At 43.2% G+C, this 22,424-nt stretch overlaps 2 protein-coding genes across 6 annotated transcripts in view; both read left to right on the forward strand.

The window, feature by feature from the left end:
• The window catches only part of LOC106583082 (S-adenosylhomocysteine hydrolase-like protein 1), a 67,284-nt gene extending 59,934 nt beyond the window's left edge, over positions 1–7,350 (forward strand). For all 3 annotated transcript variants that reach the window (XM_014166876.3, XM_045705440.2, XM_014166877.3), the window contains exons 12-17: positions 110–204; positions 398–496; positions 574–642; positions 1,302–1,380; positions 4,002–4,122; positions 4,314–7,350. In XM_014166876.3, the coding sequence (XP_014022351.1) occupies positions 110–204; positions 398–496; positions 574–642; positions 1,302–1,380; positions 4,002–4,122; positions 4,314–4,320 (470 nt within the window). In that variant the 3' untranslated portion in view covers positions 4,321–7,350. The remainder of the gene's footprint in view (positions 1–109; positions 205–397; positions 497–573; positions 643–1,301; positions 1,381–4,001; positions 4,123–4,313) is intronic.
• A 5,003-nt stretch (positions 7,351–12,353) lies between these two features.
• Positions 12,354–22,071, forward strand: LOC106583081 (striatin-interacting protein 1 homolog). Of its 3 annotated transcripts, none has more exons than XM_014166873.3 (21): positions 12,354–12,511; positions 13,295–13,364; positions 13,463–13,537; positions 13,631–13,765; positions 13,914–14,034; positions 14,174–14,242; positions 14,326–14,432; positions 14,524–14,651; positions 14,765–14,947; positions 15,083–15,303; positions 15,450–15,515; positions 16,229–16,292; positions 18,396–18,467; positions 18,582–18,656; positions 18,763–18,860; positions 18,944–19,070; positions 19,248–19,348; positions 19,456–19,522; positions 19,720–19,824; positions 19,940–20,144; positions 20,361–22,071. In XM_014166873.3, exons 1-21 carry the CDS (start codon positions 12,401–12,403, stop codon positions 20,609–20,611), a joined length of 2,451 nt encoding a protein of 816 aa, XP_014022348.2. In that variant the 5' UTR covers positions 12,354–12,400; the 3' UTR covers positions 20,612–22,071. The 3 variants fall into 3 exon arrangements, with proteins under 3 accessions (XP_014022348.2, XP_014022350.2, XP_014022349.2); XM_014166874.3 differs by having other exon boundaries at positions 12,355–12,511; positions 20,364–22,071; XM_014166875.3 differs by lacking the exon at positions 18,396–18,467.
• Positions 22,072–22,424: the final 353 nt, after the last annotated feature.

Below are 22,424 nucleotides of genomic sequence, written 5' to 3' on the forward strand. Positions count from 1 at the left end.
TAGTGATATTATTTTGGACAATTATATATGATTTCACCTAATCACCCTGAGGGTTTGTGCTAAGCCCTATATGGAGGTTTTAGACTGGTGTTCTTCTCTGGTGTCCTAGGGAATAAGAACGTGGTGACCAGGGACCAGCTGGACCGCATGAAGAACGGCTCCATCGTGTGCAACATGGGACACTCCAACACTGAGATTGACGTGGTGAGGAACTTTGACAAACCAATTTGTTGCTACAGTAAAACGTAAAAATCAAGGGAGGGTATCTTTGAAGTTTCTTGGAATATGAAGTTTGTGATGATGATTTAAAATGTACTGCATATTTAGACTTTTAGTAGTGTGAGTGAGAGTGCGTAGTGTGTTTCCATGACCCTTGTGTGTGTGACCTGCTAACCAGGCGAGCCTGCGGACCCCAGAACTGACCTGGGAGAGAGTGCGCTCTCAGGTGGACCACGTCATCTGGCCTGACGGAAAGAGGGTCATCCTGCTGGCCGAGGTGGGAAGTTACACATGCACACACGCATGCACATATACTCCCACATAGCAAATTACATGTTTGTGTGTCTTCCTCAGGGTCGTCTACTGAACCTCAGCTGCTCCACAGTTCCCACCTTCGTCCTGTCAATCACAGCCACGACCCAGGTAAAAGACACTCCCCACAGTAGCTAACAACCAGACAGAGTAGTGCTGCAGAAAGCAGCAGGTAATACAGACCCTCACTGCCTCTTCCAACCCCACACTAGCTACCAGATAGAGTCTATGGGTTATTATGTGGTCTATTCCCTCCCAGAATTAGGCCACCATGGTAGATGATAAGAGTGTGCCTTGACCTCAGTGTCAACTCTAATAATAAACCTCCGGGGGGGGGAATGGCTAAGGAGGGCTTATCTGATCTGAACTGAGCATGTCTCATGTAGATTAGATAGACTCTCAGAGCACTGTGTAGAACACCAAGCTAGGACAGGGGAAGCAATGGCATAGTGTAGCCATCTCCCCTAGTGCATATTTCATTCAGTGACAATTTGTGCATCGAATAACACCTTTCATTTGGCACATTAAGAAAAGTACATTTACATGCACAGCTGTATATTTAGACTGCTGTCATGGCATTTCTAAAAAGGTTCAGTGGTTATTCAACGGTTCCAGGAACGGTGTGGGTATTTATAAAATGTTGTTTGAATGTAAGGGGGCTCTATGTGTTCACACGAGTACATTGTATAATGTGATTATTGATATGTGTCTCTTCCTGAGATTGTGTGTGTATACCGATGATTGTGTATGGTGCTTCATTTCTCCTACAGGCTCTGGCCCTTATTGAGCTGTACAATGCTCCAGAGGGCCGCTACAAACAGGATGTCTACTTGCTGCCCAAGAAGATGGGTGAGTCTTTATTATATCCTCATGTGTTTGGAGCGTTACATGAGAATACAGAGAAATAGTGGCTGTTGTGGTAGTTGTTATAATTATTATGTTATGGTCTAGCTAGCAACACAATTCCACGCTTCAAGATTGCTTCGATCACGTGGACTGGGATATGTTCCGGATAGCATCGAACAACAACATTGATGTATACACTGATTCAGTGAGCGAGTTTATTAGCAAGTGCATCGGTGGTGATGTACCAACAGCGACTGTTAAAACCTTCCCCAACCAGAAACCGTGGATTGATGGCAGGATTCGCACAAAACTGAAAGCGCGAACCACTGCTTTTAATCAGGGCAAGGCGACCGGAAACATGACCGAATACAAACAGTGTAGCTATTCCCTCCGCAAGGCAATCAAACAAGCTACGCGTCAGTATGGAGATAAAGTAGAGTCGCAATTCAACGGCTCAGACACGAGAGGTATGTGGCAGGGTCTACAGTCAATCACGGACTACAAAAAGAAAACCAGCCCGTCGCGGATCCCAATGTCTTGCTCCCAGACAAACTAAACAACTTCCTCGCTCGCTGAGAGGCCAATACAGTGCCACCGACATGGCCCGCTACCAAAACCTGCGGACTCTCCTTCACCGCAGTCAACGTGAGTAAAACATTTAAACGTGTTAACCCTTGCAAGGCTGCCAGCCCAGACGGCATCCCCAGCCGTGTGCTCAGAGCATGCGCAGACCAGCTGGCTGGTGTGTTTACGGACATATTCAATCAATCCCTATCCCAGTCTGCTGTTCCCACATGCTTCAAGAGGGCCACCATTGTTCCTGTTCCCAAGAAAGCTAAGGTAACTGAGCTAAATGACTATCGCCCCGTAACACTTACTTCCGTCATCATGAAGTGCTTTGAGAGACTTGTCAAGGACCATATCACCTCCACCCTACCTGATACCCTAGACCCACTCCAATTTGCTTACCGCCCCAATAGGTCCACAGACGACACAATCACACTACATAATGCACACTGCCCTAACCCATCTGGACAAGAGGAATACCTATGTAAGAATGCTGTTCATTGACTACAGCTCAGCATTTAACAACATAGTACCCTCCAAACTCGTCATTAAGCTCGAGACCCTAGGTATCGACCCCGCCCTGTGCAACTGGGTCCTGGACTTTCTGACTGGCCGCCCCCAGGTGGTGAGGGTAGGGAACAACATCTCCACCCCGCTGATCCTCAACACTGGGGCCCCACAAGGATGCGTTCTCAGCCCTCTCCTGTACTCCCTGTCCACCCATGACTGCGTGACCATGCATGCCTCCAACTCAATCATCAAGTTTGCAGACAACACTACAGTGGTAGGCTTGATTACCGACAACGACGAGACAGCCTACAAGGAGGAGGTGAGGGCCCTTGGAGTGTGGTGTCAGGAAAATAACCTCACACTCAATGTCAACAAAACAAAGGAGATGATCGTGGACTTCAGGAAACAGCAGAGGGAGCACCCCCCTATCCACATCGACAGGACAGTGGTGGAAAGTTTTACGTTCCTCTGCGTACACATCACGGACAAACTGAAATGGTCCACCCACACAGACAGTGTGGTGAAGAAGGCGCAACAGCGCCTCTTCAACCTCAGGAGGCTGAAGAAATTTGTCTTGTCACCAAAAACACTCACAAACTTTTACAGATGCACAATCGAGAGCATCCTGTCGGGCTGTATCACCGCCTGGTACGACAACTGCTCCGCCCACAACCGCAAGGCTCTCCAGAGGGTAGTGGGGTCTGCACAACGCATCACCGGGGGCAAACTACCTGCCCTCCAAGACACCTACACCACCTGATGTCACACGAAGGCCAAAAACATCAAGGACAACAACCACCTGAGCCACTGCCTGTTCACCCCGCTAACATCCAGAAGGCGAGGTCAGTACAGGTGCATCAAAGCTGGGACCGAGAGACTGAAAAACAGCTTCTATCTCAAGGCCATCAGACTGTTAAACAGCCATCACTAACATTGAGTGGCTGCTGCCAACATACTGACTCGAATCTCTAGCCACTTTAATAATAAATGTAACACTAGCCACTTTAAACAATGCCACTTTATATAATGTTTACATACCCTACACTAATCATCTCATATGCATATACTGTACTCTACTGCATCTTGCCTATGCCGTTCGGCCATCGCTCATCCATATATTTATATGTACATATTCTTATTCATTCCTTACACTTGTGTGTATAAGGTAGTTGTTGTGAAATTGTTAGATTACTTGTTAGATATTACTGCATGGTCAGAACTAGAAGCACAAGCATTTCGCTACACTTGCATTAACATCTGCTTACCATGTGTATGTGACCAATAAAATTTGATTTGACAGCACGCAGCAATTCCTGCTCTAGTTGTTTAATCACTCCCTCTGAGAGTGTGGACATAATGATACTGTTTCACAAGTGCTTGTTTTGGACAAGCTGTTCAAACCACGTCGACTGGTTTCTGAAGCCCTACTTATGCCCTCTGATGACATGAATGAGGCATTCCGTTACGTTGACACAAATCGTTACATTCAATGAAATATAACATTGTTTATCACTTCTATAATTGTATGTGTGTTGTGATTGTCTCAGATGAGTATGTTGCCAGCCTGCACCTGCCCACCTTTGATGCCCACCTGACTGAGCTTTCAGATGAGCAGGCCAAGTACCTGGGCCTCAACAAGAATGGCCCATTCAAACCCAACTACTACAGGTACAATCATCCATCTAAGATCCCTTTAAATGACACACAAATGTCAGATTTATGTATGATTTATCTGCAATGGATCCCCACAGCCACAACATACATGTTCTCATTGGTCCAATCGAGCTAAGTAAAGGTTGGTATGCTATTCAGTACAAACATTTGACTGCTAGGTTTATGTTAATTTTTGGTATTCACAGGTATTAGCTTGCATGAACGGACCACAACTCTGCACTCCTTGACTTGGAGAAGGCCTGGATGACCAGAAGATAATGAAATCTATATTTTATTTTTTAGAGACACTGTTTTTGTTTTCAAATCAACCTCTATTCCGTCATCATCTTCAGTAAATGTTCCCCTGTTTCACTTGCTGTTTTGTGTGTTTAGTTTCACCATCAGTTCTGTAAATATACACCTCTAAGAAACCAACATGCAGGATCCCACTGGCCATGAATGACTAATTGAAAGTACAGCACTTAAACTCTGCTAGAGATGTATTTGTTTTCTACAGAAGTCTGATTTCATACCCACTCCACTAGAATAGACATTTTCTTGGTGGTTTATCAGTAGCTTGATTTATGTTTATATTATTGTGCCAAATGATTGTGTAGGGAAGGGTATAGTTGTGATTGAGATTTTTATTTGTTTTCTGCATTGACATCGCTACACGCTTCTCAAACAATTACATTCCAGCCAGGGGAACAGGGAGAAATGGCCTCTACAATAGAAAGTCCCAACCGCAAAATGTTCCATTTAAAGGTCAAATGCAGCCGTTTATCTCTATCTAATCATTTCTGGGTAACAATTATGTACCTTACTGTGATTTGTTTCTTTTTTTTTAAACTATTTTAATTGAAAGCAAACAGCTTCTTAGCAAAGAGCAATTTCTCAAGCAAGAATTTTGCTAGGACTGTCAGGGAGTGATCTGAGTGGGGAGGGGAAAACTGAAAACTAGCTGTTATTGGCAGAAAGGTTTGGAACTCTTTCTTATTGGTCTATTGACTAACTTACCGTCTGGTGATGTCATCAGGCAGGCCAAAACTCCATCCCACCAAAACAGGCTGAAACTTCAGGCAGTCTTTTCAAACAGCTCTTACACTAAAAGGGCATTATTGTAATTTTAACAATTTTACAGCCTTATTCCAACCTCAGTCTAGAGATATATATATATATATCACAGGAAATCAAGTGTTTGACTGCACTGGGCCAACACATTGTCACGTTTCCTACTGGAAACATGATACCCACATAGATGTTTATTACCAGCTGTACATTTTTCTATCTCTCTCCCTTTGAAACAGAGCTGAAATGTGATTGAATTGAAAAGATGATTACTTTGACTGACTAAACCTCCTAAGGCAGACATTTATTGTATTTTCTGTATAGTACATGTATGCATGTACAGTACAGAAATGTAGTTATCTTCACCAACACGTAGATACAGAAAGGTATGTGTAACCAGAAGAGCGATTATCCAATGTGGCACTGATTTTGATTGAGTCTCACATGGTTATAGGGTAATAACACTGAAATGTTTTGCATTAAAGGAGTCTTATCGGACTCAAATGACAATAGTGGAGTTGACATTTCTCCAACTCTGGTCCTAATTATGTGGAAATACGTTTATTGAAATTATTTTTTAAATATTGTAGTTGGCTGATAGTTTATTGTTACTGGTATCATTTTTTGTGTCGTGAATCCTGTTTTCTCTTAATGTTCCTAATCACCATGTTGTCCTTCTCTGTTCTCTGCATCCATATCTGCCTGTTTTCATGTCACCATCACATGGTCACTATTGTCAGTTTTTAGCAGAAAGAAGAAACTTACACAGCCAACCAACTCTCCATAAGGGAGAGTTGTTTTTCAGTTGAGTAACATGGGACACCGAGTCCATTGAATACAGACCACATCTGTGCATACAATTTTAGTTTTTGCTGAGGTTTTCAGGCTTTTCTCTGTCCTACCATTTTAGCTGTGTGAAACAGATACTATTTTATTTGTGTATATGTTAGCTGATGCAACTGTGAGATAAAGCGCTTTCATCTTTGCACTACTTAAAGCTGTTGGGCATTACAAGCAAGGACATATGCGTGAGAAGAACATTGTTGGTGGGGTATTGGCGTCGTAACGTTGGTTACTGGTCAAGTGACAGTGCCTTGTGACTCATCTGCTACTGTACATATTCATCACTTGTAGGATTATGTCCGTCTGCTCTCTTCCTCTTTGGAAGCTGTCCAACAGTGTTCTGATTCTGCAATATAATCGCTGTGCACAAAGATGTGCATAAATCTAGTGGTTTCTTATAAAGATTTGTACTTATTGGGGGGGGGGGGTACCAAAACTGCTTGACGTGTCAACATTTTAAAGTTACTTCCATTGTGAGTTAACAAAGTACTTTGAATTCACTTGTTTTGTACATACCATTGTTTTTGAAAGTACAGTACATTTTTCAATTTTTTCCCTTGGGTATTGTCTGTATAGCACTACCAAAAGCATGCCATGAAGTAAAATGACTCAATCTCCCAGAATTCCTTTACATGCACTGCATTGATTACAATGCCTCTATCAAATTCAGTTTTAGTTAAATGAATCTTCCATATTTTTTATTCATTCATACTGTCATAATGATAAGGACTAGCCGGATGTCCTAATAACTGACAAATAGTCAGTTTATGAAACATTGTCTAACAGGAGAGAGTTCTTATCTGACTAGTTATCAAGTCCAGGGTCATTTGGCTGTTGTATGCAACAGTGCTCTGCAATTTCACTTCAACCGACATAAATAGTGAAGAACTCTTGTGACATACATTTATTATGCTTATGTGATTGATTTGTAATCATTTTTAATAATTTCATCTCGAAAATACCATATACCAAGTGACAAGTTTCACTTGTTGACAACCGTGTTCAAAATCAAGTGATGCGTGAGGAGCTGAAATGTTGACCCTTTATGAAGCAAGGATCACTGAGACGAACATGATGCGAGAATCGCTTATGTATCTCTGGTTTCGACAAAACTAACTTTTTACCTTAGGATTTTTATTTGAGCTTTGCAAATGAAATCATAGTGTTAGATTATACAGTACTATGTATTATTTTTCTGTGTATTATTTGGTGTAGTCTGGCTGAGTCTCTTGATTTACTTGAATGCACTCTGATGCTGTTATTTCTGTTTCTGCTTTCTGTTGGTTGATGTATACCTATCCCTTTAATAAACGTTTCTGTGTTTAAATTAAACTGCTAGTGCAAAAATGTTCAAGTCATTCTTTACCAAGTGTGATGTTAAGTCCCATTTCTGTAACTAACTGTATGGGGGTTTTCCACTTACAGTGAGGGAAAAAAGTATTTGATACCCTGCTGATTTTGTATGTTTGCCCACTGACAAAGAAATTATCAGTCTATAATTTTAATGGTAGGTTTATTTGAACAGTGAGAGACAGAATAACAACAAAGAAATCCAGAAAAACGCATGTCAAAAATGTTATAAATTGATTTGCATTTTAACGAGGGGAAATAATTATTTGACCCCCTCTCAATCAGAAAGATTTCTGGTTCCCAGGTGTCTTTTATACAGGTAAAGAGCTGAGATTAGGAGCACACTCTTAAAGGGAGTGCTCCTAATCTGTTTGTTACCTGTATAAAAGACACCTGTCCACAGAAGCAATCAATCAGATTCCAAACTCTCCACCATGGCCAAGACCAAAGAGCTCTCCAAGGATGTCGGAGACAAGATTGTAGACCTACACAAGGCTGGAATGGGCTACACAACCATCGCCAAGCAGCTTGGTGAGAAGGTGACAACAGTTGGTGTGATTATTCACAAATGGAAGAAACACAAAAGAACTGTCAATCTCCCTCGGCCTGGGGCTCCATGCAAGATTTCACCTCGTGCAGTTGCAATGATCATGAGAACGGTGCGGAATCGGCCCAGAACTACACGGGAGGATCTTGTCAATGATCTCAAGGCGGCTGGGACCATAGTCACCAAGAAAACAATTGGTAACACTACGCCGTGAAGGACTGAAATCATGCAGCGCCCGCAAGGTCTCCCTGCTCAAGAAAGCACATATACATGCCCGTCTGAAGTTTGCCAATGAACATCTGAATGATTCAGAGGACAACTGGGTGAAAGTGTTGTGGTCAGAGGAGACCAAAATGGAGCTCTTTGGCATCAACTCAACTCGCCGTGTTTGGAGGAGGAGAAATGCTGCCTATGACCCCAAGAACACCATCCCCACCGTCAAACATGGAGGTGGAAACATTATGCTTTGGGGGTGTTTTTCTGCTAAGGGGACAGGACAACTTCACTGCATCAAAGGGCCGATGGACGGGGCCATGTACCGTCAAATCTTGGGTGAGAACATCCTTCCCTCAGCCAGGACATTGGAAATGGGTCGTGGATGGGTATTCCAGCATGACAATGACCCAAAACACACGGCCAAGGCAACAAAGGAGTGGCTCAAGAAGAAGCACATTAAGGTCCTGGAGTGGCCTAGCCAGTCTCCAGACCTTAATCCCATACAAATTCTGTGGAGGGAGCTGAAGGTTCGAGTTGCCAAATGTCTGCCTCGAAACCTTAATGACTTGGAGAAGATCTGCAAAGAGGAGTGGGACAAAATCCCTCCTGAGATGTGTGCAAACCTGGTGGCCAACTACAAGAAACGTCTGTCCTCTGATTGCCAACAAGGGTTTTGCAACTAAGTCATGTTTTGCAGAGGGGTCAAATACTTATTTCCATCATTAAAATGCAAATCATTTTAAACATTTTTGACATGCATTTTTCTGGATTAAAAAAAAAAATTCTGTCTCTCACTGTACAAATAAGCCTACCATTACAATTATAGACTGATCATTTCTTTGTCAGTGGGCAAACGTACAAAATCGGCAGGGGATCAAATACTTTTTTTCCCTCACTGTAGCATAATATTTTCTAACACACTGTTAGAAAATTTGAAAAACACAGTAAATGGAATGAATAAACTATTTTATTCATGTAAACAATGCTTTAAATGACAAAATATAGATTCAAGTATAACAAATATTTGATTTGGCTGTTTCAAAAAATGTAAGACTGGGCCAACAATGACTGTATTTCAGTCCTAGCTCCTGATACGTCTACAGCAGCCATAGGTTAACTCGCTTCACTGCCCTCCAAATACGGCAGAGGAAATCTCCCTTCTTGGGTGATTTATGATCACCTGAAGGATAGGAAGCAGTCTTAACTCTTTACCTCCAAATCCATATATTTGTTGGAGAGAGTGTAGATGTGATTAGTTGACTCACTTGTTTGGAGGCTTGGTTTCTCCTCCGGTGTCAATGATCTGCTAAGTGCATACAAGGCTGCAGTTTACTCAACTGTAAACGGACAAACACCACAGTTGTAACTCACTAAACTACATAACATAGTAAACATATATCCGAGACACTTAAATTAGAATGATAAGTTAAGTTTGGTATGGTTACATAGAATCCGGGACACTTAAATTAGTGGCCAAAAACTAAAGTTGGGTGATTGGTCGGGGTGGGCGAATAACGCAAACATCTAGCTACCCAAAGGTTGCATTTTATCTAATTAGTAACTTTGCAACTACTTACTACTTTTTAGCTACTTTGCATGTTAGCTAACTCTAACCTTAACCCTTCAACCTAACTCATAACCTTAACCCTAACCCCTAGCCTAGCTAATGTTAGCCACCTAGCTAACATTAGCGTTAGCCACCTAGCTATTGTTAGCCACAATATCGTATCATTTTTCAAATTTGTAACATATTGTATGATTTGCAGTTCGTAACATATCATACAAATTGAATGATGGACATCCACAAAATAAATACATAGCATACGAAACTTAACATATACTAATTTGGGAATACCGGATTTACATTTACTATGTTACGTCTACCCCTGAGTCCATGTTGGAGTACCATCAAAGTCCTGCAGCACAGATATCGCCACCCACATCATCAGGTCGACAAGTGCCATCCATGCTGGTGGATCCCTCTCCCTCAGGGGAGTCTGCAGGGTTGGCTCCAACGCTGAGAATCACTGGTGACAATTTCCACCACCTTCCAAGATGCACTCTGTAGATGGAGGCTGGGAAGTAGGTCAAGTGACTGTTGTTGTCCTCAATGGCCTTGGAGTAAGCTTCTGGAGAAAAAACCAATTGGTTCGCTTTGAGTCACAGTCTGCTCTCTGCTTGTAGTATTTATGCTACAGCAAGACAGAAAATAAAGGTCACAAGTTCAGAGACCATGAATACTACAGGAAATAATGGAACTTATAGCTAATAATGGGGGGGGGGGGGGGGGTTGTACTGAATATGTGTAGCACAGGTGGCCGGTGGTACCTTAATTGGAGAGAATGGGCTCTTAGTAATGGCTGGAATGGAATTACTGAAATAGTATTGAACATAAACACATGGTTTCCATGTGTTTGATACCATTCCATTCCATTCACTCCATTCCAGACATTATTATGAGCCGTCCTCCACTCAGCAGCCTCCTGTGATGTGTAGGGGTTTCTTTTCTTCTCCTTTTCCATTTTTTTGTGATAAAAATGTTCAATTCACACTCCGACCTGTAAAAGGCAGCAATACGTAAGAAAGCCTGCGTTGAGGAAGAGATTGCTGAGGGTGTGAATGAGAGTGTGAGTCATGACGCGGAAGAATGGGAAGAAAGGCTCCAGGCTCAAACCTGTCTTCCGAATAAATACCTAATGGTGTTAAAGAGTACAAAACAACTACTGAGTGTGAGTTCCTGTCTCCTGTTACAGGTGACCATGGAGGGAGTGACATCCCACTGGGCACACACTGTTTGAATCAATGTTGTTTCCACATAATTTTAATGAAATTACATTGAACCAATGTGGAATAGACTCTGAATTGACATCTATGCCCAGTGGGTTGGAGTTTCGAAGTGAGCTTGACCAGGGTGAAGTAGAGACTTCCAATTTGCCCTGAGTAGCAGGGCACCGCTCAAAGGAGTGATCAGTGGGGTGGCATTGAGTGTTGAGATGAGAAATAATATTCCTGGTGTTTGTGATGCCTGCCGTTTGGTGAGACACAGACCCGGTGGAAATAGTGAGACAGAGAATACGCTGTCTGTCTTGTTGAGCTTTGATATGGACTTTCTACCTGATAAGGTCAGGCTAGGGTATATTAGCTATTCGATGATGGTGTTTGTTCCGAACCCACTACGATGCTTTAAGTACCAAGGATTCGGACATGTGGCAGCAGTATGTAGAAGGGAGATTCCACAATGTGGAAAGTGTGCAGGAGGGCATAGTTAGAGGGAGTGTGAAGTATAGGTCTTCTCGGGTCAAAACAATTGGACCCGGACCCGAGAACAATCAGACCCGAACCCAATATTTAAAAAAAAGGGGGACCCAGACTCGAACGGACCAGAGAACATTCAGATCCAAACTCGAATGGACCCGACGACAACCAGACCTAGGCCAAAACCGTACCCTAACGGGTCTAAACAAGACCCGAGGGACCAAAAAAAACGATGTTTATCAGCCTAGTTGCTCTTCTGGTTAACAAATATGTCTTTATTTGTTGGTTAGGTCTTCTAGAAGTCAATAAATTCACCTTATTCACATAAACTAAATATGCTATAGGCTATGCAGAGCTGTGGTCGGGTCCATTTGTGTCCACTCAGGTCTATCAGCTAGTTACATAGACCCGAGACCTGATGACAATCAAACAGGACCCGACCCGGACCCAAGGAAAAATAATTTTCGGGTCTCGGCATTCAGGTTTGGGTTGACCTTTAGTGTGAAGTTGGGGTTGAGAAATGTGTAAACTGTGGAGGTGCCCATACAACTGTACAAAGTGCCTTGTATGAGAGAGACACATTGAGATTGCCAGAGTTTGAGTGGGGAAGAATATTTCATATGCTGAGGCAGTAAGGAGAGTAGAGAATAGCTCAAGGATGAGGGATTCGACTAGGAGCCCCCCAGTGAGTAGGCCTGAAGAGAAAGAGCCAGAGAAGATCGATTGTATTAAGGTTGGATTTCTTGTGTTTATAGCCATAGTGATCAACTGCACTGCACTGATGGAGCAGAAATTGATGTGGTAGTTGCAGCAGCATAAAAATATTGGTGTGTGAGAGATTTTAGTGCACAAGATCTACATGGAGTTTTGAGAGAAGGGGTTCCAACCTGCAAAGGCAGCAGTACTCAACACAGTGACTAGTCGGCCGGAAATTCACACGAAGAAGAAGAAAGTCTGCGTCTAGTCAGCCGGAAAGCCACACGAAAAAGGAAAACTTTGATTGGTCAATCAAACATGGACGTTGGTGGTAATGGTGGTGGATCGATTGTTAACAGTAAACAGAGGGCTATGTTACCCAACAAAAGTAGGGGTGAATTTGTCCGTAATCAAAGAAAAGACTCGGAGGTAAGGACAAAAAAATACTGGTTTACTGTATTACGTTCTGCATCATAAATGCATGTTTTGTGCTAGCAACAAGCCGAACGGTAGCTAGCAACTAGCTTCGTTAGCCGATACATGCTAACTAGATATTTATTTATTTATCCTCTGGTCCGTTTTCACCCATTACAACTGTTCTGATGGCCAACAGTAAGCTAGTCAAGAATTGTGGCTCGCTTTCAGAATTGTTAACCCTGAACACGGAACTGCCACTTGTCCAACGCTACCTGTTAACGTTAACTAGCTAGGTAACGTTTGCTACAGTAGCTATGGACGCTAAATAGCTAGCTATAGCTATCCAACTTCTGTTTAAATATAGCTTAAGCCTTCTGCTATTCAGAACTCGTTACTATAGTAGATATACACTGAGTATACAAAACATTTATCTCTCGTACAGGGCACTTCGGATCACTAATACCCCCCCAATTTCTCGGGCTCAAGGTGTCTAAAGCGTACAACAGGGATGCTTGCCCATGTTAACTCCAATGCTTCCCACAGTTGTGTATGTCTATAAAGCCAATGGCATCTCTTGACATTTCAAGTACCCTTGATCCTACAATCTACTATGAGTTCACTATATTGAATACTGTCAAGTCCAAATGCAATGGACTTGCCCCATCTGGCTGCAAACTTAAAACAATATTCCCCAAAATAAAAAGACTATGGACATTGGAATGTGACCACATTTTCGTCTCTTTGTGGTCCGAAATAGCAATACAGTAGTGTATTTTTGTCTGTGCTCCAACATAGGGCTTCTCTGAGTCTCCAGACCTCGAGTTTGAGTATGCAGATACAGACAAGTGGTCTACTGAACTGTCAGGTGAGGTATTTCTGGACAACCTCCTTTATTGTTTTTTTAAAATAGTGACCTCCATGACATATTCTCTTGTGAATGTGGTGCCTACTTATCTTCTCCAGAGCTATACAGTTACACTGAAGGACCAGAATTTCTTCTCAACAGAAAATGCTTTGAGGAGGAATTCCGAATTCATGGTACATACCTTATCTACTTGAATGCATTGTCTTCCTCCAGTGTGCTTATATAGTACCCCTGACTGAGTGTGTTTTGTTCCTGCCCTGTCTCAGTGTCTGATAAGAAATGGACTGAGCTGGACGTGGCTCAACACAGAGCTCACGCCATGCGTCTACTGGACGGCCTGGAGGTGATCACCAGGGAGAAGAGGCTGAAGGTGGCCAGGGCCATCCTTTACATGGCTCAGGGTAGGTCATCAGCACTCAAGGCTTTAGCAGCATAAGTTGACTAAGGAAGCCTGTGAAGAGGTAGCTGTTGCCATAGGTTTTTATAGTGAGGCAGCCAGCAAACAATGTTTCAGCACTTAAGTCATGTTTCATATCTGTGGCTCTACAGGGACATTTGCAGAGTGCAGCTCTGAGGCACAAGTGCAGCACTGGATGAGGTACAACATCTTCCTGCTGCTGGATGTTGGCACCTTCACTGCTCTGGTGGAGCTACTCAACATGGAGGTTGAGTAAGTTGGAACTACAAATCAGTGAGATGTCATTGTTTTTGGGAAGAGTTTCTTTGCTATACAAAATGTCAAAATCAGGTAGCTGATTCTTCTTTCACTCCTCGTCACCCCTCTCTCTCCTCTGCTTCTTTGCTCTCAGTAACAGTGCTGCCTGTAGCAGTGCAGTCAGAAAGCCAGCAATCTCCTTGGCTGATAGCACAGACCTCAGGTAAGATTACACACTGACTTTCCTGCAGCTCATTATAGTTATGCACCAGTGTATTGGAGTCCTCTGATGCTAGTGTTCCTCAGGGTGCTGCTCAACATCATGTATCTGATGGTGGAGACCATCCAGCAGGAGGACCCAGCTGACTCACCTGAGTGGAGGGCCACAAGGGAGACCTTTAAAACAGAACTGGGTAAGAGTGTGTGTTTCTATTAGATATAAGGGTTTTGTAGAGGAGTAATTTTGGACTGTAGTCTTTGCTCTTTCCGCTCGCTCTCTCCCAGGCTCTCCTCTGTACAACAACGAGCCCATCTCTGTCATGCTTTTTGGCATGGTGACCAAGTTCTGCAGTGGCCACGCACCCCACTTCCCCATGAAGAAGGTTCTTCTGCTGCTGTGGAAGAGCATACTGGTGAGAGGGGGATTGTATCTTATTTAGCTAATTTTGGCTATTGTGTTAGCCAGGTACTTTTGGCTGGCATATATATTTCTCTCTTTTACAACATGTCTTCTCCTCTGCTCCAGTTCACCCTCGGGGGGTTTGAACAGCTCCAGACCATTAAGGTGCGTAAGCGAGAGCAGCTGCGCTTGCCACCTCTCCCAGAGGACAGCATCCGGGTCATCAGGAGCATGAGGGCAGCCTCGCCTCCAGCTTCCGCCTCTGACCTCATCGAACAGCAGCAGAAACGGGCACGCCGTGAACACAAGGTAACCTCTACCGTGCCTGAATGAAATCTCAATGCAAGGCAACAAAGTGAAGGCAACCCCCTGTTTGACACCTGCTCAATGTAACATTGTCAGGCTCATTTGAAAAGTACCCTTCAACCCTTTCCTCTCCATTAGTCCCTGACAAAACAGGACAACCTGGACGCCTTCAATGAGAAGGACCCCTACAAGTCAGATGACCCTCGTGAAGATGAGGACGACAACGATGACAATGACAACTCCATGGAGGTGGAGCCTTTTCCCATGGAGCGGGATGAAGTCATGCCCCCGCCCATCCCACACCCCCCCTCAGAGAGGGTGAACTTCCCCAAGGGGCTGCCCTGGGCCCCCAAAGTCAGGTACGGTGTGGGGCTGAGGGAGACCTCAAGAAGACCATTTGCTACAGATTAATGCTATGTCTTTAGATGTACTTTGTGGTTTTATGTTTCTTGTATAATGTGCCTAATAGTGTATGACTATTTTTTTGTTTTGTTTGCTTTTACAGGGAAAAGGACATAGAACATTTCCTGGAATCAAGTAGAAGCAAATTTATTGGCTATACGCTTGGAAAGTAAGTTCAGTTGGTGTCATTTTTTTTTTTCATTTAAAGATGCACTATGCAGAAATCGCTCCGCCATTTCCAGGTTGCTAAAATTCTAATTGTTAACCTAATTTTTTTATGTGACAAAACAAGCAAGTAAAGTGTAGAAAATTATTGTTCCCTCTAAACCGCTGTGAAGTATCTTTTCCATAACCAAAAATATATTATTTTCAGCTGGTTGAAGCTGGTGTACAAAACCGAAGGTAAAAGATGAAAAAACAAAACTTGAGAACGGGGAAGTATAGAGAGAGCGCACATAGAACAGATCTACCGCTTCTTAGACTTGCTTTCAATGAGAATGACAGATCTATAACACTTTTGTATGTGAATTTGGTTGGGTCGCCCAAAAGGATACTTCGGGATTTTGGCAACGAGGCCCTTTATCTACTTACCCACAGTCAGATGAACTCGTGGATACCATTTTTATGTTTCTGTGTTTGAAGGAAGTTGCTAACTAGCTCTAGCGCAAACCATAGACTTCCAGTCATTGCACTAACGCTAGTCAGCATTGGCTCGTGAAACTACCTCTTAACTTCCTACATACTGGACGCAGATAAATGATATCCACAAGGTCATTGCCCAAATCTTGAAGTATCCCTTTAACAGAGATTTACTATTCATCTTGAAAAGTCGTTTCTTGTCGAGGATCCTTGACCTAGATTTCATGGTTATTTGTATTGCAGTGACACAGATACAGTTGTCGGCCTACCCAGACCCATCCATGAAAGCATCAGAACATTGAAGCAGGTATTATGCAGTTCTCAACATGTCTCAAGCATTGTTAAACATGGATAGATGTTCTAGTTATTGCTTAATAATCCTGCATTGTGCCTGAAAGAGAGCGGCTCAAGTTGGGCTGGTCTGTGACTCACTGACACATTTTTATTCAGAAGAATAGGGCAACCTCAGTGTCACACAATTGAGAACTTAATTTCCAGAGGATATGAGTTGGATGTGGTTCTGTACAAAGAGATATGAATGGATATATACAGATAGCAATACAATGAATGGGTAATTGGATACGATAGCACAAGCAATATTATTGTTATCCCGCAAAAGTCTAAGCATTTGGTTGTGGGGGGGGGGGGGGGGTTCTACTAAGCTAATGTGAAATTGTTTTAATATGTCATACCAAGGATCATTTTGCTATTTGATTTAAGTGATTTAATATAACGTTGAATTTTGCCTTACTGCGTTTAGCCCATAGAAACGCGTTGAATAACATTCATACATGGAAATCAGTCAAAAAAGGAAGTATGTTGTAAAGTGGGACCCATATTTAACACTTTTTCTTTTTTTGGCTCAAAACTACTTCCATTAAAAAAATAAACGGTACCGGGTTACCTTTAGACGAGTCTTGTGAAGCTTTTGGGCGTCGTAGAACAAATCAACATGTTTGTGAGAGTCTAGGCTTGCGATGGTGGGGTCATTAGTTTGTAGCTCAAAACGTTTTGATTCTACAGACAGAAGTTGGCACATTGGCGGGACCGACTTCAGACGAGTCCCGTGACACTTGAGGCCAAATTGATTTCACCAATTTCAACGATTTTACCGAGTTAGAGTTCATATAAGGAAATCAGTCAATTGAAATAAATTCATTAGGCCCTAATCTATGAATTTCACATAACTGGGCAGGTGCGCAGCCATTGGTGGGACTGGGAGGGCATAGGCCCACCCACTGGAGAGCCTGGCCCAGTCAAACAGAATGTTTTTCCCCACAAAAGGGCTTTATTACAGACTAAAATACTCCTCAGTTTAATCAGCTGTCTGGATGGCTGGTCTCAGATGATCGCGCAGGTGAAGAAGACGTGTGAAGGTCCTGGGCTGGCGTGGTTACACGTGGGTTTGAGGCGGCTCATGGTACAGAATTGAACTTTAAATTCTCTGGCAACAGCTCTGGTGGACATTGCTGCAGTCAGCATGCCAATTGCCCACTCTCTCAACTTGATGTAACCTTTATTTAACTAGCCAAGTCATTTATTTTTGATACATCTGTGGCATTGTGTTGTGTGACACAACTCCACATTTTAGTGGCCTTTTATTGTCCCCAGCACAAGGTGCACCTGTGTAATGATCATGCTGTTTAATCAGCTTGATATGCCACACCTGTCAGGTGGATGAATTATCTTGGCAAATGAGAAATGCTCACTAATAGGGATGTGAACCAAATTTGAGATAAATAAGGTTTTGTTCAGTATAGTTAGTAGCACAAACCGTTCGAATGCTACAGACGTTTTTGTGAGAAGACATTTTTATTGTGATGTGTCCTGGTCTGAGAAACACCACTGTTGCTCTGCCACCTTCCACAGCAGATGCGGAAGGACGACATCGGCGGATTGAGACGCAGCCCAGGCAGAAAAACATCTATAGCTTAAATAGACAGCTTTTTATGTAAGATTCTTTATTTTTTATTATGGTAATTCGGTTTCTGCGTGGACATCGATTCTAGGGGGATAAAGTGATAGGGACGTAAGAAAAGGACTGTATAACATCTAGCACAGCTACTATGAACAACTAACAATAGACAGATTGAAACCGCAAACACAAGTTACAATAGTAACACCAACTCAACTCTGTCCACGCACTCCATTACACATGTCCACTTGGAGAGAAACTGAGGAGTCTCTGACCTGTGAAGGCAGAAGGGCTGTCAGGTGTCTGGCCCTCTAGCAACCTGACCTTAGCACCCTAACAATGGCCTGCTCACTGGGATTTTGAGGGGCAGGTTTATCATCCCCCAGTCTCTCTGGCACTGTTGGGGGATGGGTGGAGTGAGATGTGATGAGAGCGGGACCTCACCACTGGTAGTGGGAATTTTCTACAGTGACAGTGTTCTCCATTTCCTTGCAGCATAAGTACATCTCTATAGCTGAGATTCAGATAGCCAAGGAGGATGAGTTTCAGAAAACTCCATTGTCAGGGGTGAGTGCCAATGCATATCACTGACCTATCACTGGGATATATGCAGGAATATTACTGTCCAAGAGAAAGGGCAACAAGTGTTTATTTAAAAAAATGTATTGTGATTGTTTATAGGGGGAAGAGGATGTGGAGATGTGCTCCACTGAACTGCTATACCAGGGAATTCTTCCCAGCTTGCCTCAGTACATGGTGAGTGTGCTGCTCCTCTTGTATGCTGATGAACATAGATCTCCAGTCCATTTCTATGACCTCTAAACCCTTGGCCGACTTGACCTGTGACTCTTCTCCCTATCAGATTGCCCTGCTGAAAATCCTGCTGGCGGCAGCCCCCACCTCCAAGGCCAAGACCGACTCCATCAACATCCTGGCAGATGTGCTGCCTGAGGAGATGCCGTGAGTCAACTGTTAGTTTTGAAAGGGAGCTGTATTCAGTTGAGCTCCAATTGAAACGGTTTGATTTGATACTGTATCTGCAGGACCACGGTGCTCCAGAGCATGAAGCTTGGTGTAGATGTTAACCGCCACAAGGAGATCATTGTTAAGGCCATCTCTGCCATCCTGCTGCTGCTTCTCAAACACTTCAAACTCAATCACATCTACCAGGTACTGGCAACCCACACTCAACCACTATCGCCAAATACAGTCAAACTCTGACTTAGCCTCATCTACCAAGTATTGACGACCACTTAATAGGAGTGGTTGTTTCTCACAAGCACCTCAAACTTGTGAATGGTCTTACCTTGCCTTACCCCTCTGTTTCTTGTGGGATTTTTTCAACAGTTTGAGTACATGGCTCAGCACCTGGTGTTTGCCAACTGTATTCCTCTCATTCTCAAGTTCTTCAACCAGAACATCATGTCTTACATCACAGCCAAGAACAGGTACGTTGGTGAATTTGAACCATTTCAAGACCCAGATGATCAAGAAGTTCTGTGACCCTTTTTAGTAATCATCTCTCTCACCACCTTTCTCATTCTATCTCCTGCAGTATTTCTGTGCTGGACTTCCCTTACTGTGTGGTGCATGAGCTTCCGGAACTTACTGCAGAGAGTTTGGTAAGTTGCATACTCCATCTCTCACATAATTGAAATACCTATTGTAATATGAGCTGCTGAACTCAAACAAACACCAAGGAAATGTTGTTGTAGAAGGGGTGAGGGGAACACCAGGGTACCTAATGGAAGTGTTACAGTAGTCAAAGGTTGGAGGTGAGGTGTTGGTACCAATTGGTTGGTTTGTCTGTGTTCTTCAGGAGGCTGGAGACATCAACCAGTTCTGCTGGAGGAACCTGTTCTCCTGTATCAACCTGTTGAGGATTCTGAACAAGCTGACCAAGTGGAAGCACTCCAGAACCATGGTGAGGGAGAGACCCACCCACCCAAAACAATGCAGTTATTCTTATTCACTCGGAGAGACATCAGTCTGCGATTCTTTTAGATCATAATTTCATACCTCGCACTTCTCTCTGTCAGATGCTGGTGGTGTTCAAGTCTGCGCCTATCCTGAAGAGGGCGCTGAAGGTCAAACAGGCCATGATGCAGCTGTATGTCCTCAAGCTGCTCAAAGTGCAAACCAAGTACCTTGGCCGCCAGTGGAGGAAGAGCAACATGAAGACCATGTCTGCCATCTACCAGAAGGTCCGCCATCGCCTCAATGACGACTGGGCCTACGGTAACGGTGAGTCGCTGTCGACACAAATCGACCCAGAAAAAGGCCATTGAGTTTTTCAGTCAGTGATTGACATGATATGATTGGGAGCCTCATATCTGCTATCATAGACGTAACTGTGAAACATTTCCCCACAATGACTGTGAACTGCTAAATGTAAGCACCCCTACGTTTGTCAAGTTACCCCATTACCCCAAGTAATGAGCTTCATTGTTTCTTTGACAGCAGACCTGGATGCGCGGCCCTGGGACTTCCAGGCAGAGGAGTGTGCTCTGCGCGCCAACATTGAGCGCTTCAACAGCCGCCGCTACGACAACAACCAGAGCAACCCTGACTTCCTGCCCGTGGACAACTGCCTGCAGAGCGTTCTGGGACAGCGTGTCGACCTGCCGGAGGACTTCCAGATGAACTATGACCTCTGGCTAGAGCGAGAGGTCTTCTCCAAGCCCATATCCTGGGAAGAGCTACTGCAATGAGAACAGGGCTGGGGTTGGGTGGTGGGAGGTGGTGCTATAAGGAGGTTTTCCAAACACCTCCCCAAGGTGGCAACAATGGTCTACATCCCCACCTCTTTAAGTGTACCTCTATAAGTGCAAATGTTGCTGAACAAGCATCTGTTACTTAGACAGCATTCACAGAGCACTGCATTTGTTTGTGAAAATGATGCCGACATGAGTCCCAATAACAAACCCTATCCTTGCATTGTTGTCACCTCATGCAGAGAGGAGTAACAAGTCAGTAAGTGATATTTAGGAGGTAAAGGGTCAACAGCAAAGCCACCTTAATGTGGACCTTCTGCATTACCCCTGCACAGTTGGACCAATCATTTATAATCCCTGAATCCAGGCGCTAGACCAGGGTTTCCCAAACTCTGTCCTGGGACTCCCCTGGGTACATGTTTTGGTTTTTGCCCTAGCACTACACAGCTGCTTCAAATAATCAAAGCTTGATGATGAGCTGGTTATTTGAATCAGCTGTGTAGTACTAGGGCAAAAACCAAAACGTCCAGGATCAAGTTTGGGGAAACCTTGGGGTACATTTATCCCATGTTAGAACCCTTTTTCGTTTTGAACTGGACCTTTTTTTACAGAGTGCTATAGGTCTTATTAGCCTTGACCAACCTCCCAGGGTGGGGATGGTAACCCTTTGTATTCCTGACTTCTTACACACTTAACCCCACTCCTGGGTGTCGGCCCAATACTTTGCCCTTCAAGCACTACAGGATCGTATGATAACCCTTAGGAACAAGTGCAAAATAAAATGTGTTCTGTTTGTAAGGGAGACAAAGATTGAGGGAAGAGTTGCTTGAGTGTGTACAGTATGTGTCTGTCTTATGGTTACTGCATTAACCTGTTGATCAGGCTTTTGAATCCCTTTTGATGTTCCACTATTACTCTACTCACTGACTGTCCATTGGCTTGTATGAATCACACACCTGTATGTAACCCAGGCGGAGACCGTTTGGTATTAAGACATTTTAATTAAATTTACAGACTAACGTTTTTAACCTAAAACAACAGGAAAACGTGCTGGTGCACTCCACAACCTGATTGAATAAGACCTTGGAAAAAGTACTTTAATAGTGTGTGTGTGTGTGTGTGTGTGTGTGTGTATACAGTATGTTTGAGTGAGGAAAGAAACAAAAGGAGCCCTATGTTATTATTTGTGGTTCTCACTTAACTAGCTAACAGGTGTTTTTTACTCAAGGGAACAATTTTGCCCACCTGATAACTCCTCAGATTTAAGCTAATTTTATAGTTGCATTGTGCTTATACTCATTTGCAGCTTCTATTGTTTTTTTTGGGGTCTTATAATGGTTATTAAATCTAAGATGGAGAGATTAAAACATCAGATTTTGGGAAAACCCTTATTTATCATGGCTTCTGTTTTACATTGTATGACTAAAAATACTGGATTAAAAGAATGCTCCCTCTTACTCTGTCATTCTTGTTTTTGCTTTATTTATATAATTGGATAAGACTGAGCTTTCTGTCAAACATCTTGATTTATTTTCCCTTATAAACTCAGCCAAAAAAAATGTCCCTTTTTCAGGATCATGTCTTTCAAAGATAATTTGTAAAAATCCAAATAACTTCACAGATCTTCATTGTAAAGGGTTTAAACACTGTTTCCCATGCTTGTTCAATGAACCATAAACAATAAATGAACATGTACCTGTGGAATGGTCCCTAAGACACTAACGGCTTACTGACGGTAGGCAATAAGGTCGCAATTATGAACACTTAGGACACTAAAGAGGCCTTTCTACTGACTGAAAAACACCAAAAG

Source organism: Salmo salar, chromosome 22, assembly GCF_965601325.2.
Source record: "Salmo salar chromosome 22, fSalSal1, whole genome shotgun sequence".
Taxonomy (NCBI): domain Eukaryota; kingdom Metazoa; phylum Chordata; class Actinopteri; order Salmoniformes; family Salmonidae; genus Salmo; species Salmo salar.

Bases quoted from the DNA above. Each gene is read 5' to 3' on its own strand.
- LOC106583081 (XM_014166873.3), top strand. From the start codon at position 12,401: ATGGACGTTGGTGGTAATGGTGGTGGATCGATTGTTAACAGTAAACAG. The intron at 18,861-18,943 runs GTGAGTCAACTG...CTGTATCTGCAG, and splicing joins GTGCTGCCTGAGGAGATGCC to GACCACGGTGCTCCAGAGCA. The intron at 19,071-19,247 runs GTACTGGCAACC...TTTTTTCAACAG, and splicing joins AACTCAATCACATCTACCAG to TTTGAGTACATGGCTCAGCA.